The sequence below is a fragment of the Meles meles genome, chromosome 8, assembly GCF_922984935.1.
Source record: "Meles meles chromosome 8, mMelMel3.1 paternal haplotype, whole genome shotgun sequence".
NCBI lineage: Eukaryota > Metazoa > Chordata > Mammalia > Carnivora > Mustelidae > Meles > Meles meles.
Window position 1 is genome coordinate 16,848,946 of NC_060073.1, and position 13,949 is coordinate 16,862,894.

The 13,949-nt window shown below is 36.5% G+C and overlaps 1 protein-coding gene across 1 annotated transcript; it reads right to left on the reverse strand.

Moving 5' to 3' along the window:
- Window positions 1–1,753: 1,753 nt before the first annotated feature.
- Window positions 1,754–2,686, reverse strand: LOC123949238 (olfactory receptor 4C11-like). The gene has a single exon (XM_046016601.1). The coding sequence runs from the start codon at window positions 2,684–2,686 to the stop codon at window positions 1,754–1,756; it is 933 nt and encodes a 310-aa protein (XP_045872557.1).
- Between the last annotated feature and the right edge of the window lie 11,263 nt (window positions 2,687–13,949).

A 13,949-nucleotide genomic window follows, 5' to 3' on the forward strand; every position in this document is an offset into this window, starting at 1 on the left:
AAAATACACACACAATTATATCTGTACAGAGTAGATGTGCTAATTAGTTAGATTATGGTGATATATATATATATATATAGTTATATAACTGAAAAAATGTATATATAATACATAAATATATAAAATGTATATATATAATTGTTGTACATCAATGTGCCAACTTTGGGACACTAATGCAATCAGTAGGCTTCATAATATCCCCCAAAAGCAAAAAGTAGTGAGAACACTAAAACCATGGTATTTTAATGACTTTATTTTAAAACAATGGATATTAAGGAGGGCATATATTGCATGGAGCACTAGGTGTTATATGCAAACAATGAATCATGGAACACTACATCAAAACTAGTGATGTACTGCATGGTGATGAAAGTAACATAATAAAAAAAATAAAAAGCAATATTTGACAAGGAGAAAATATTGGTTTTGAAAAGCTTTCCAGTTAAATAAAGGGGAATAGCATTAAAAATGAAATGGAATCTTATCAGAGTTATTAAAGATGTGTTATACTTGAATACAGTGATATCAATGAATTTTATTTATTTATGTATTAAGTTTTTATTTAAACTTCAGTTAGTTAACATACAGTGTAATAGGAGTTTCAGGTGTACAATTTAGTGATTCAACACTTACATACTACATACCCAGTGTTTATTATGACAAGTGTACTCCTTTATCCCCATCATGTACTTAACTCTCCTCCTACCCACCTCCTTTCTGGTAACCAGCAGTTTGCTCTTTACATATAAGAATTTGTTTTTTGAATGGCCCCTTCTCCCTGTTTTTCACTGTATCCATTTTTTTCTTAATTTTTATATGACTGAAGTCATATGGAATATTTATTCTCTGACTGACTTGTTTTACTTATCATAATACCCTCTAGCTCCTTGTCATTGCAAATGTCAGGATCTCATTTCTCATTCTTATTTATGACTAATACACCATATATATATACACACACACACATATCTATATATATTTATATACATATATATATATATATATATATATATATATATATAAAGTCATTGATTTACCCAGTTCATCATTTGATGGAAATGGGTTCTTTCCATAATTTTGTTATTATAGATATTGTTCCTATAAATATTGGGATGCATGTACCCCTTTGATTTAATATTTTTGTACTTTCTAAAATGAATGAATTTTAAAACTTCGTGATATCACCCCTGGCATGCACATATTTGAAGCAAGGCTGATAATATACTTTGCTCACTATAAGCATCAAAATTCTATTGGTAATTCTAACTTGTCAATAAACACTACACCTTCTCTAGGAAAGCACAGATAAAGTGGCTTCCTGCTGCAAAAGTACATGCTCCCTAACTACGTTAACTAGAGACAAGTTCACTAAGTATTTCTGAATGCTTCTCATACTTTCATTTATTCCATTGATAAACCCAATTTCAGATGAAATAACATTGCTGTTGTAGCTCCTATAGGAGGATATATATAGCTCCTCCTATAGGAGCTACAACAAGATACATCTGTAATTCATATTTCATATTATGAAATATGAGCTTTTCATAACCCATAGTGTCAAACTTGAGCTCTCAGGGAAAGAGAGAACCAGGCTGGCATTATGAGGAAAGCTACAAGTTTGAGGACAGAAGTAGAGAAAAACATAAGGAAATTATAATTATTATTTATTATATTAGAGAGTGTTGGGCAAGTCAGGATGTACACTATCATATTTGGTATCTGTACAGGTTAAGGAATCAACAAAATCCTCAGTTCATCTTTTGCTTTCTGTGGTAATTTTAATATGCCAGAGCTTTCTCATGGCATTTTTCACTTCTGCATTCCTCAGTGTGTAGATGAGTGGGTTGAGAAAAGGGGTCCCAATAGTATAAAATATGGCCACCATCTTGTCCATGGGGAAAGTGGTTGGGGGGCGTGTGTATATGAATATACATGGACCGAAGAACAAGACTACTACGATGATGTGAGAAGTGCAAGTCGAGAGAGCTTTTTTCCTCCCTTCTGCACTGTGGTTTCTCAGGGAATGCAAGATGACAATGTATGAGATCATCAGAATCACAAAACTGCTTGAGCAAATGGCCCCACTGTTAGACACCATCAATAGGTTGATCATATATTTGTCCATGCAAGCAAGTTCCAGCAAGGGCTGCAAATCACAGCAGTAATGATCAATCAAATTGGGTCCACAGAAAGGCATTCTCAATGCCAAGATAATCTGGGCTATAGAATGGATAAAAGACCCTATCCATGCAATAACAATCAAGATGATGCAGACCTGCCGTCTCATGATGGTTGAGTAATGTAAGGGCTTACAAATGGCCACATAGCGATCCACAGCCATGAGGATGAGCACAAAGATCTCCATACAGCCAAATAAATGTAATGCAAAGACTTGAGTCATACACTCATTGTAAGATATGACATTTTTTGCAGAGAGTGAATCCACAATTAGTCTGGGGGCTGTTGTAGTTGAGAAGCAGGAATCAGCAAGGGACAAATAAAATAGGAAATAATACATGGGGGTCCCAAGTGTCCGGCTGGACTTGATGGTCATGATAATAAGCAAATTCCCTATCATGGTTCCCACATAGAAAATGAAGAAAATTACAAATACCATCTTCTTTTTCATAGGATCTTGGGTCAATCCTAACAGTATGAATTCAGTTATGCTGATATTTTGCCGCATTTTTTCAGACAAAGTGGAGAAAGCACAGGTTAAAATCAATCTGCAAAGAAAAAAATAATATAAAATGAATACTCCATTTGGAAGCTCAAATCCATATGCTTGATAATGGATGTGCCACTTACCAGTGGGTAATCCCTTACCTTCTGTGTTGTTTTCTTCTGAATAAAGTGCAAGTCATAAAATTAATTCACAATCTATTCACCTAATTGTCAACGGATGTAGTGAAATATATCAGTAATGAAATAGTACTTGATTCCTTAGGCATAATAAATATTAATTTAGAGGATTTGGTAAGAGGTTATCTTTCTGAGCAGAATATCTTTGTTTAGTTTACAGTTAGGACCAGTTAGGGTAGAATGTAGCCAAATGGAGAAAAATCATGCATGATTTGCATAATATGCATTCACACTATTTGAACCTGGTAAATCAGTTGTGAAGTGTCTTCTAGCAGTATTCTGAACATTCAAGGAATGTTGTAGAAACACCTGATAGTGTTTTCCATAATGAAACCTAAAAGGGAGAGAGAGAGAGAGCGAAAGAAAGAGAGTGTGAACAAGTGAGAAAACTTATTTTAGCAGTGAAAATTGTCAGTTGGTCAGTCTATCATGAAATGTATTTAAATCTGTTACCATGACTGTTTATTTCTTGTTACCTTAACTCTCAATAATTTCTAGTTTTGTATAGTTTTAAATTCATTTAATGTTAAAAAACTTTGTATTTTAAAAATTATACTATTTTGTACAAAGTTAAATTCTTTGCCTAGTTCAATGTATCAATCAATCTATCCACATATTTTCTTAAGGCACAAGGAGAGACTGAGACTAAAATAATGGGCAAATAGAAAACAATTGGCATAAGTCAAATTATTCTTTTACATTTCATGTTATTTTAAGCACCAGGGATTTAGAAAATAAGCTAAGGAATTTCCAAGTCATAGCTGAAATTTTTCAATAGAATTCCTGAAATCTATTTTCTTGAGTATCCCATACTAGGACTTAAATAAGAGAAGTTAGAAACAAGAGGTAACTAATATTTATTTATATCTACCAAACAGTGGAATAAACCTTCTCTGTACTCCTCACATACATTTTCCATGTATTAGCACAATTAAATGCATAAGTGCCAAAGCATTATGCACTTTTACAACATGTATTCAAGACAAAAACATAATTTTCTAAAATATAAATGGATTTTAGAGATCAATCCTTAAAAACACAGTGAATAGAATCCTTGAGGGTCTCAGCTGGTTAAGTGTCTGACTCTTGATTTCCACTCAGATCATGATCTCAGGGCTGTGAGATTAAGTCCCACACTGGGCTTCATGCTGGGTATAGAGCCAGTTTAAGATTCTGTCTCTTTCCTTCTGCCCCTTTCCCTGGTTTGGTTCTCCCTTTAAATAAATAAACAAAATCTTTACAAATAAACCAGTTCAAATGAAAATGGGCAAAAGAACTGATTTTAAAAGAAACCCGTCTCATTAAACATAATTTGTAAAGATTATCAATTTATTACTAAAAAATACATTCAATTTAAATTCCAATTATATATCCTTTCACCTGTCATATTAACAAAGAGACATTTTTTCAATAAATGCCTCTTAATAAACACTGCTGAAAATGATGTCGGAAACAATTGATCCCACACATTCTTGGTAGGAGTTTAAGGGGATGCCATCTCTCAGGGAGTGATTTTCAGCATTGAGGATATTTCAGTGAAGCATAGATACAAGTCTAGTGCTTCCATTTGCTGCAAGTAATCTCACTCACAGGCACAAAGACAATCACAGCAGTCCTTTCCATGTTGGCAAAAGGTAAGAGACCACTTCAATGCCCATCAGAAGGAAGCTAAGTGAGTTGGCGACAGTGTTTTATGAAATCATCAAAAAAAAAGTGGTTATACATGTGTAATGGTTTCTAAAATATGTTGTGAAATGATAGAATTCAGGACTGTATGCTGAGGATGGTAATGTTTTCATTAACAGCAGAACAATATATATCACACACTCTTGGTCTCATATCAATCATATTTAAGAGAGGACTGACATTGCATAATGACTTTAGGGTGGGGAAATTGTATTCTTGGAATCAAAGTTAGGAGGATGAATTACCTTTTAAAATATTCCCTTTAGTAGTTGAAAATACGTCATAATGATGCTGCATTAAAAACAAAATTTTTAAAAACCTTCTCTTGGTAGATGGTTTGTGAATCACATTGGCATATTACTGGATGGTAACAACTGTGTTCTGACATAGACTGCAGAAACAGCAAAATTCCCAGGGCCAGAGTAAGATCTAAATGTCTGTGTAAGACAGCGAGTCAGCTCTACAGGCAGTTCTGGACTCAAGGCTCTTAACCACATCATATCCCAACCACACTGCCATTCACTACAGTTTGCCCCACACTCTTTGGAGTTCACCAGACAGGCTCTTTATCAAGCTCTTCAACAGACAGGAATGGAATATTGTCCATGGTTTCTAACAGTTAAATGTTAAAAAAAAATATATCTATCTACCTATTATCTATCATCTATCTATCTATCATCTATCATCTATTACCTGTATATATATATATATATATATCAACTACCTGTCATCTATCTATTATCTATCTATATCACTTATCATCTATGTGAGAGTTATAGACTAAGCCATTTGTATCATTCGTATAATAATAAATAGAAGAATAGCATACATTTGAACAAAGCAACATAAGGAAGGGAATTTTTATGTTTGTTGCTGATTTTAAGAAGTATAAAAATTATATGTTTAAAAAAGTATATGTTTAATAATAAGTATTATAAAATGACTGAAATAATTAAGAGAATTTCCCATATACAATCCAATAGTCTTTGGTCCTATTCAATATGCAGTTACCACTGAAAAGGGAAGCCTACTACATCCAAAGTAAAATCATCATCTCCATGGAGCATTTTCTGGAACACTGGAATATATATATATATAATTTTTATTTGCTTATCTCTCCATGAGGAGCCAATGTGCATTTCTTGTGTTCCATCTATTCAGTTTAGATTGTGATGTACTTCCAGAAAATTCCCTAAAATTTCTATCCTCCCATAAATGCCACAGTGTGGCATTTATCAGATAATTTTCTCTGAGTATTAAATAAGGTTATGTTAAAGCCCAACACAAATCTTACCAGTTTTGATAAGAGCTTATGCAAAGCGTGGGCAGTTCAGTCATCTCTTCTTTTCTCAAAGTTACTTTGCCACACTTTGCTCAAATCTCAATTAAAAAAAAAAAGTGTTTCTAAAACTCTGTCTGATCTCTTTTGATGTCACTGATATTCAGTTTCTTGCCTTCCTGCCAGAAAACAAAGATAACCCTGCATTCATCCCACATTTTCTGAAATCAGTTCTCACATGGAATGCCGACTGGGAAATGCCTCTCTTTTGCCTTTCCTGCAGTAGTATTTAAACATGAATGATGCAAAATATGGAGTCTGGGGAAGGTCATTCCCTGAAGTGCCCCTTCCCTTTTAATTAGGAAGCATGAGCTAGATGTAATAAAGAACTTACTTGTCAAAATTAATTTTTTGTTTATTTATTTATTTATTCAATTTTTATTTATTTTGTTTAATTTCTTTTCAGTGTCCCAGAATTCATTGTTTATGCACCACACCCAGTGATTCATGCAATACGTGCCCTCCATAATACCCACCACCAGACTCACCCATCCTACCACCCCCTGCCCCACCAAAACCCTCAGATTGTTTTTCAGAGTCCATAGTCTCTCATGGTTCATCTCCCCCTCCAATTTCCCCCAACTCACTTCTCCTCTCCATCTCCCCATGTCCTCCGTGTTATTTCTTATGCTCCACAAATAAGCGAAACCATATGTTAATTGACTCTCTCTGCTTAACTTCAATATTTATTTTTAGTTTATGGGGAAAAGGTGTTTCTTTGGGCCAGAAATGGTGTCTTTTTAGCTATAATTTAAGGGAAAAAACAGTAAAAAATGGTGATTATCAGGACATGGGATATATATATCTATCTATATAGATAGATATCACTATATATCTATATAGATATCTATATCTATGGATATATATCTATATATATGTAGATATTCTCACATGCACAAACACATTCTTGATATAAGGAGTAAATACAATAATTACAGTCTTCATTTTTGTAGCAGTCACATCACTAATTCATAAATATTTTCTTTTGTTACCCATTCTATATTCAATGTGCCTTCAACAAGCACCAAAATTGGTCATGCTTCTTTACTGATGGGGTGACACAAAACTTCATTACTGAAGGATCTGGGTCATTAATAGTTTGCCTAGTTTGAATTGTTGTAATACTCCATTAACCTTAATCACAGAGTATGGTGATAGTAAGTGTGGTCCTATCAGATCTCCTGTTTTCTAGATACACTTTTTATTACCTCCATTGTGGAGTAGTAGTCCAATTTCTCCTTGGTTGCCAAAATCAATCACCCCAACTAGCACAGCAACCTCCTTCTTTGCCTATTGATTTAAGTGCATGAGCTGCCCAAAGTGGTCAGGCAGCACTCTTAACCCTCTGTTCAATAGAATCTTTTTGTGTCTACTGCAAGAAGCATTTGTCCCTTTGGAATGCAGACCTCAAAGGAAGAAAAGCATAAGTAAATGTCAACAGGAAGCACAAATTTTTCTAGTGGGTAACTAAGGGTAGTAATGCATGTTGCCTCTCCCATTTCTATCCTTTGATTACAGGACAATGTTATGGGAGGAGTAGCAATATGGCATGGATGCTTATTCAGAGCATATATGACCTTTGAGACAACTGAAGACTCTTGCTCCAACCCTGGTAGGTATTGCTACCTAGCTCATATTATAAGTAATTTTGCAGAAATAATTCCACCATTTTATGAGAGGAATTGCTTCAGCAGGGCAAGAAATACAGTAAGACCAGTGAATTCCATGAGCATGGGCCCATTGTGGCAGTTCATTTACTGTGAAGAGAGATTATTGATCAGAAGCAATGTTGTGTGAAATGCCATGATTTGGGGTAAAAAAAATTCTCTAATTCCATGAATATAGTTTTGTTAGCAGCACTGCATGCAGGGAATGCAAATCCCTACCCACAGGAAGTGTCTATGGCAGTCAGGACAAAATGCTGCCCTTCCATGATGGAAACCTTCTAATGTAATCAACCTGCACCCAAGCTGATCATGTCAAGGATTGCTGCCATATCGGGGACTTCAGGTTGCATCTGCTGAGTTGGCATTTGGCAGTGGTCATGCCCATGGTAGCTTTAGTGGGTAGAAGTCTATTCTGTTGGGATTAGAGGAGATTATGAGGTGTGAAGTAAGTCAGTCAGAGAAAATCAATTACCATATGATTTCTCTTACTTGTGGAACATAAGGAATAACATGGAAGATATTAGGTGAAGTAAAGGAAAAGTTGGGGTTGGGGGGAGTTGAACCATGAGAGAATGTGGATTCTGAGAAACCAAATGAGAGTTTTAGAAGGAAGTGGGTAGCGAGGGTGGGTGAGCCTGGTGGTGGTTATTAAAGAGGTTATTAAAGAGGTGGTTATAACACCTGGAGCACTAGGTGTTACATGAAAACAATGAATGTTGGAACACTACATTAAAAGCAAGTGTATTGAATGGTGACTAATATAACACAAAATTTTTTTTAATTAAAATTCTGTTTTCTTTACCTAGACTTTTTTTTTGCTTCTTTGTTTGGTTTGTTTTTGCTAACCCAGATCAAGAAATACTTGAATAGGCTTCCTCTCTATCTGACTTGTAGGATCACTGGAAAAAAACAGCCAACATTCCTTTTTTTCTTTTCTTTCTTTCTTTTTTTTTTAAAGTATATTTTATTTTAAAATGTTTGATTCCAGTACAGTTTTCATATGGTGTTCTACTATTTTCTGATAATCAATGTAGTAATTCAGTATTTTTTAAAATTTTTTATTTATTTCTTATTTTTTATAAACATATAATGTATTTTTATCCCCAGGGGTACAGGTCTGGGCATCGCCAGGTTTACACACTTCAGAGCACTCACCATAGCACATACCATCCCCAATGTCCATAACCCCCTTCCCCCTCTCCCAACCCCACCTCCCCCCAGCAACCCTCAGTTTGTTTGCTGAAATTAAGAGTCACTTATGGTTTGTCTCCCTCCCAATCCCATCCTGTTTCACTTATTCTTCTCCTATCCCCCTAACTCCCCATGTTGCATCTCCATATCCTCATATCAGGAAGATCATATGATAGTTGTCTTTCTCTGATTGACTTATTTCACTAAGCATGATACCCTCTAGTTCCATCCACGTTGTCACAGATGGCAAGATTTCATTTCTTTTGTTGGCTGCATAGTATTCCATTGTGTATATATACCACTTCTTCTTTATCCATTCATCTGTTGATGGACATCTAGGTTCTTTCCATAGTTTGCCTATTGTAGACATTGCTGCTATAAACATTCGGGTACACGTGCCCCTTCGGATCTCTACGTTTGTATATTTAGGATAAATACCCAGTAGTGCAATTGCTAGGTCATAGGGTAGTTCTATTTTCAACATCTTGAGGAACCTCCATGCTGTTTTCCAAAGTGGTTGCACCAGCTTGCATTCCCACCAACAGTGTAGGAGGGTTCCCCTTTCTCCACATCCTCGCCTGCATCTGTCATTTCCTGACTTGTTAATTTTAGCCATTCTGACTGGTGTGAGGTGATATCTCATGTGGTTTTGATTTGTATTTCCCTGATGCTGAGTGATGTGGAGCACTTTTTCATGTGTCGGTTGGCCATCTGGATGTCATCTTTGCAGAAATGTCTGTTCATGTCCTCTGCCCATTTCTGGATTGGATTGTTTGTTCTTTGGGTGTTGAGTTTGCTAAGTTCCTTATAGATTTTGGACACTAGCCCCTTATCTGATATGTCATTTGCAAATATCTTCTCCCATTCTGTCAGCTGTCTTTTGGTTTTGTTAACTGTTTCCTTTGTTGTGCAAAAGCTTTTGATCTTGATGAAATCCCAATAGTTCATTTTTGCCCTTGCTTCCCTTGCCTTTGCCATTGTTCCTAGGAAGATGTCGCTGTGGCTGAGGTCGAAGAGGTTGCTGCCTGTGTTCTCCTCAAGGATTTTGATGGATTCCTTTCTCACATTGAGGTCCTTCATCCATTTGGAGTCTATTTTCGTGTGTGGTGTAAGGAAGTGGTCCAATTTCATTTTTCTGCATGTGGCTGTCCAATTTTCCCAGCACCATTTATTGAAGAGGCTGTCTTTCTTCCATTGAATATTCTTTCCTGCTTTGTCGAAGATTAGTTGACCATAGAGTTGAGGGTCTATTTCTGGACTTTCTATTCTTTTCCATGATCTATGTGTCTGTTTTTGTGCCAGTACCATGCTGTCTTGATGATGACAGCTTTGTAATAGGGCTTGAAATCCGGAATTGTGATGCCACCAACGTTGGCTTTCTTTTTCAATATTCCTTTGGCTATTCAAGGTGTTTTCTGGTTCCATATAAATTTTAGGATTATTTGTTCCATGTCTTTGAAAAAAAATGGACGGTATTTTGATAGGGATTGCATTGAATGTGTAGATTGCTTTAGGTACCATAGACATTTTCACAATATTTATTCTTCCAATCCAGGAGCATGGAACATTTTTCCATTTCTTTGTGTCTTCCTCAATTTCTTGCAAGAGTACTTTATAGTTTTCTGCATCTAGATTCTTAGCCTCTTTGGTTAGGTTTATTCCTCAGTATCTTATAGTTTTGGGTGCAATTGTCAATGGGATTGACTCCTTAATTTCTCTTTCTTCTGTCTTGTTGTTGGTGTACAGAAATGCAACTGATTTCTGAGCATTGATTTTATATCCTGACACATTACTGAATTCCTGTACGAGTTCTAGCAGTTTTGGAGTGGAGTCTTTTGGGTTTTCCACATATAGTATCATATCATCTGCGAAGAGTGATAGTTTGACTTCTTCTTTGCCAATTTGGATGCCTTTAATTTCTTTTTGTTGTCTCATTGCTGAAGCTAGGACTTCTAGTACTATGTTGAATAGCAGTGATGATAATGGACATCCCTGCCGTGTTCCTGACCTTAGTGGAAAAGCTTTCAGTTTTTCTCCTTTGAGAATGATATTTGCAGTAGGTTTTTCATAGATGGCTTTGATAATATTGAGGTATGTGCCCTCTATCCCTACACTTTAAAGAGTTTTGATCAGGAAGGGATGCTGTACTTTGTCAAATGCTTTTTCAGCATCTATGGAGAGTATCATATGGTTCTTGTTCTTTCTTTTATTAATGTGTTCTATCACATTGATTGATTTGCGGATGTTGAACCAACCCTGCAGCCCTGGAATAAATCCCACTTGGTCGTGGTGAATAATCCTTTTAATGTACTCTTGAATCCTATTGGCTAGTATTTTGGTGAGAATTTTTGCATCTGTGTTCATCAAGGATATTGGTCTGTAGTTCTCTTTATTGGTGGGATCCTTGTCTGGTTTTGGGATCAAGGTAATGCTGGCCTCATAAAATGAGTTTGGAAGTTTTGCTTCCATTTCTATTTTTTGGAACAGTTTCAGGAGAATAGGAATTAGTTCTTCTTTAATGTTTGGTAGAATTCCCCTGGGAAGCCGTCTGGCCCTGGGCTTTTGTTTGTTTGGAGATTTTTGATGACTGTTTCAATCTCCTTACTGGTTATGGGCCTGTTCAGGTTTTCTATTTCTTCCTGGTTCAGTTTTGGTCATTTGTATGTCTCTAGGAATGCACCCATTTCTTCCAGATTGTCAAATTTGTTGGCATAGATTTGCTCACAGTATGTTCTTATAATTGTCTGTATTTCTTTGGTGTTAGTTGTGATCTCTCCTCTTTCATTCATGATTTTATTTATTTGGGTCCTTTCTTTTTTCTTTTTGATGAGTCTGGCCAGGGGTATATCAATCTTATTGATTCTTTCAAAGAACCAGCTCCTAGTTTCATTGAATTTTTCTTTCTTTTTTTTTTTTTTTTTTTTTTTTTTTGGTTTCTATTTCATTGATTTCTGCTCTGATCTTTATGATTTCTCTTCTCCTGCTGGGTTTAGGGTTTCTTTCTTGTTCTTTCTCCAGCTCCTTTAGGTGTAGGTTTAGGTTATGTACTTGAGACCTTCCTTGTTTCTTGAGAAAAGCTGGTACCGCTATATATTTTCCTCTCAGGACTGCCTTTGCTGTGTCCCACAGATTTTGAACCATTTTTTTTTTTCATTATCATTTCTTTTCATGATTTTTTTCAATTCTTCTTTAATTTCCTGGTTGACCCATTCATTCTTTAGAAGGATGCTGTTTAGTCTCCATGTATTTGGGTTCTTTCCAGCTTTCCTCTTGTAATTGAGTTCTAGCTTCAGAGCATTGTGGTCTGAAAATATGTAGAGAATGATCCTAATCTTTTGATACCAGTTGAGACCTGATTTGTGACCCAGGATGTGATCTATTCTGGAGAATGTTACATGTGCACTAGAGAAGAATGTGTATTCTGTTGCTTTGGGATGAAATGTTCTGAATATATCTGTGATGTCCAACTGGTCCTCAGTAATTCTTTACATTACTCAGTGTTCATCATAAATATACTCTTTTATTATGTTCAGTTAGCCACTGTATAGTACATAATTAGTTTGTGATGTAGTTTTAATGATGTATTAGTTAAGTCTAAAATAGACTGCTCCTCACAGCATGTGCCTAACTCATTGGAAGTGTATTGATTATTCTGATTGTTGTACTGAGTCTTCTGTCCTCTATGGGAAGCATGCCTACCTTGCCTTTAAGGAGCTTGATTGCTACCACTTGACAACTATTACATGGGGTAAACTATCTCCCTTTGCACTGGGATTTCCCAGTTTAGTGACACTAATGGTCTGGTCTACAAGAATACAGTGATCAGAGAGGTTTTCAAGGGTGCTGGGACCAGCACAACAAATTTATTTCCCATAGTCATGATAAAAGGTATGTCTTCTGGACCCTCCCAGGGAAGTTAAGCCAATCACAAATAACAAATCCATTTTAACATTCCAATCTCCCTATGGCTTTAAATCTATCCCTTCCCTATGATCAAGTCAGGTCAAATTCGAATTTGCTTAATGTGGGTCACATTTTGTTTCCTATTTCAGCCTCCAAGCAGAAAAACTGTTAACTTTTACTCAGTTCCCCAGCTACAATATTAAATGAAGAATCTCTTTTTAGTGAACTCATATCAAGATATTTGTCTTGATTGAAATGTATGTTTCTTCCAGGATTACCCTATTTCTGTACTTTTTTAAAAAGATTTTATTTATTTATTTGACAGAGAGAGCGATCACAAGTAGGCAGAGAGGCAGGCAGAGAGAGAGGAGGAAGCAGGCTCCCTGCGGAGCAGAGAGCCTGATGCGGGGCTCGATCCCAGGACCCTGAGACCATGACCTGAGCCGAAGGCAGCAGCTTAATCCACTGAGCCACCCAGGCACCCCGAAGAAAGACCCTATTTCTGTACTTTTAAATTAGAAAGCACATCATTACTTTGGAATGTAGTCTGCTCCTCATGGGTCAGCCACACTCGAGACCTCAGTTTTGAGGTCTGCTGGGACTCATGTCTTAGTTATAGGTCTAGGATTAAAGAGGGTGGTGGGGGGTAGGTCCTGAGGAGAATCAGCCCTTTCTTTTAAGGGAAATGCCTGGGAGAGGAGAATTACAGTTTCCTTAGGCAATGCAGAGTTAATCTCCCTTCAGATGAAGAGGGAGAAGCCATTTAAACTGGCAAAGAAGACTCATCATCTCTGTTCCCTCATCCAGTCATCAAAGGAAGAATCTAGTTTCCTCCATGATTTCTTTCTTAACTCTTCATCCCATGTCAAGTTCTTCTGTTTGTTTCCTTAAATATTTCTTAAAATCGATCTTTTTGATAGTTTGGCTTCCCTAGGTAGTATTTTCATGAAAGTGATTTCTAAAGACAAGGGATGAGAGAAGCTGACTACATACAGGAAGGACTTTATGGTCCCAGTTGGGGCTTGGCATTATCCTGCAACCATGAGAACCCTGAGATATATATTGTAATACAGGACTGGATCCAGCTGAGGCAATGGGACCAACCTGTCATTCATTGGTCCCTGCTGGGTCCTGGGATTGTGGGCATTGCCTATAATTTTGTCCTGGTGCAAATGTACAGAAGGTGGGGCACTAAGCTCTGAGCTCTTAATAGCCCAGACACAGAGCAGCTAGGAAGTGGTGCTGGACACAACAGGGTCTACCACATTCTGTATCCTCAGTGGCACCACCAGACTTCAGGG

Bases quoted from the DNA above. Each gene is read 5' to 3' on its own strand.
- LOC123949238 (XM_046016601.1), bottom strand. From the start codon at position 2,686: ATGCGGCAAAATATCAGCATAACTGAATTCATACTGTTAGGATTGACC.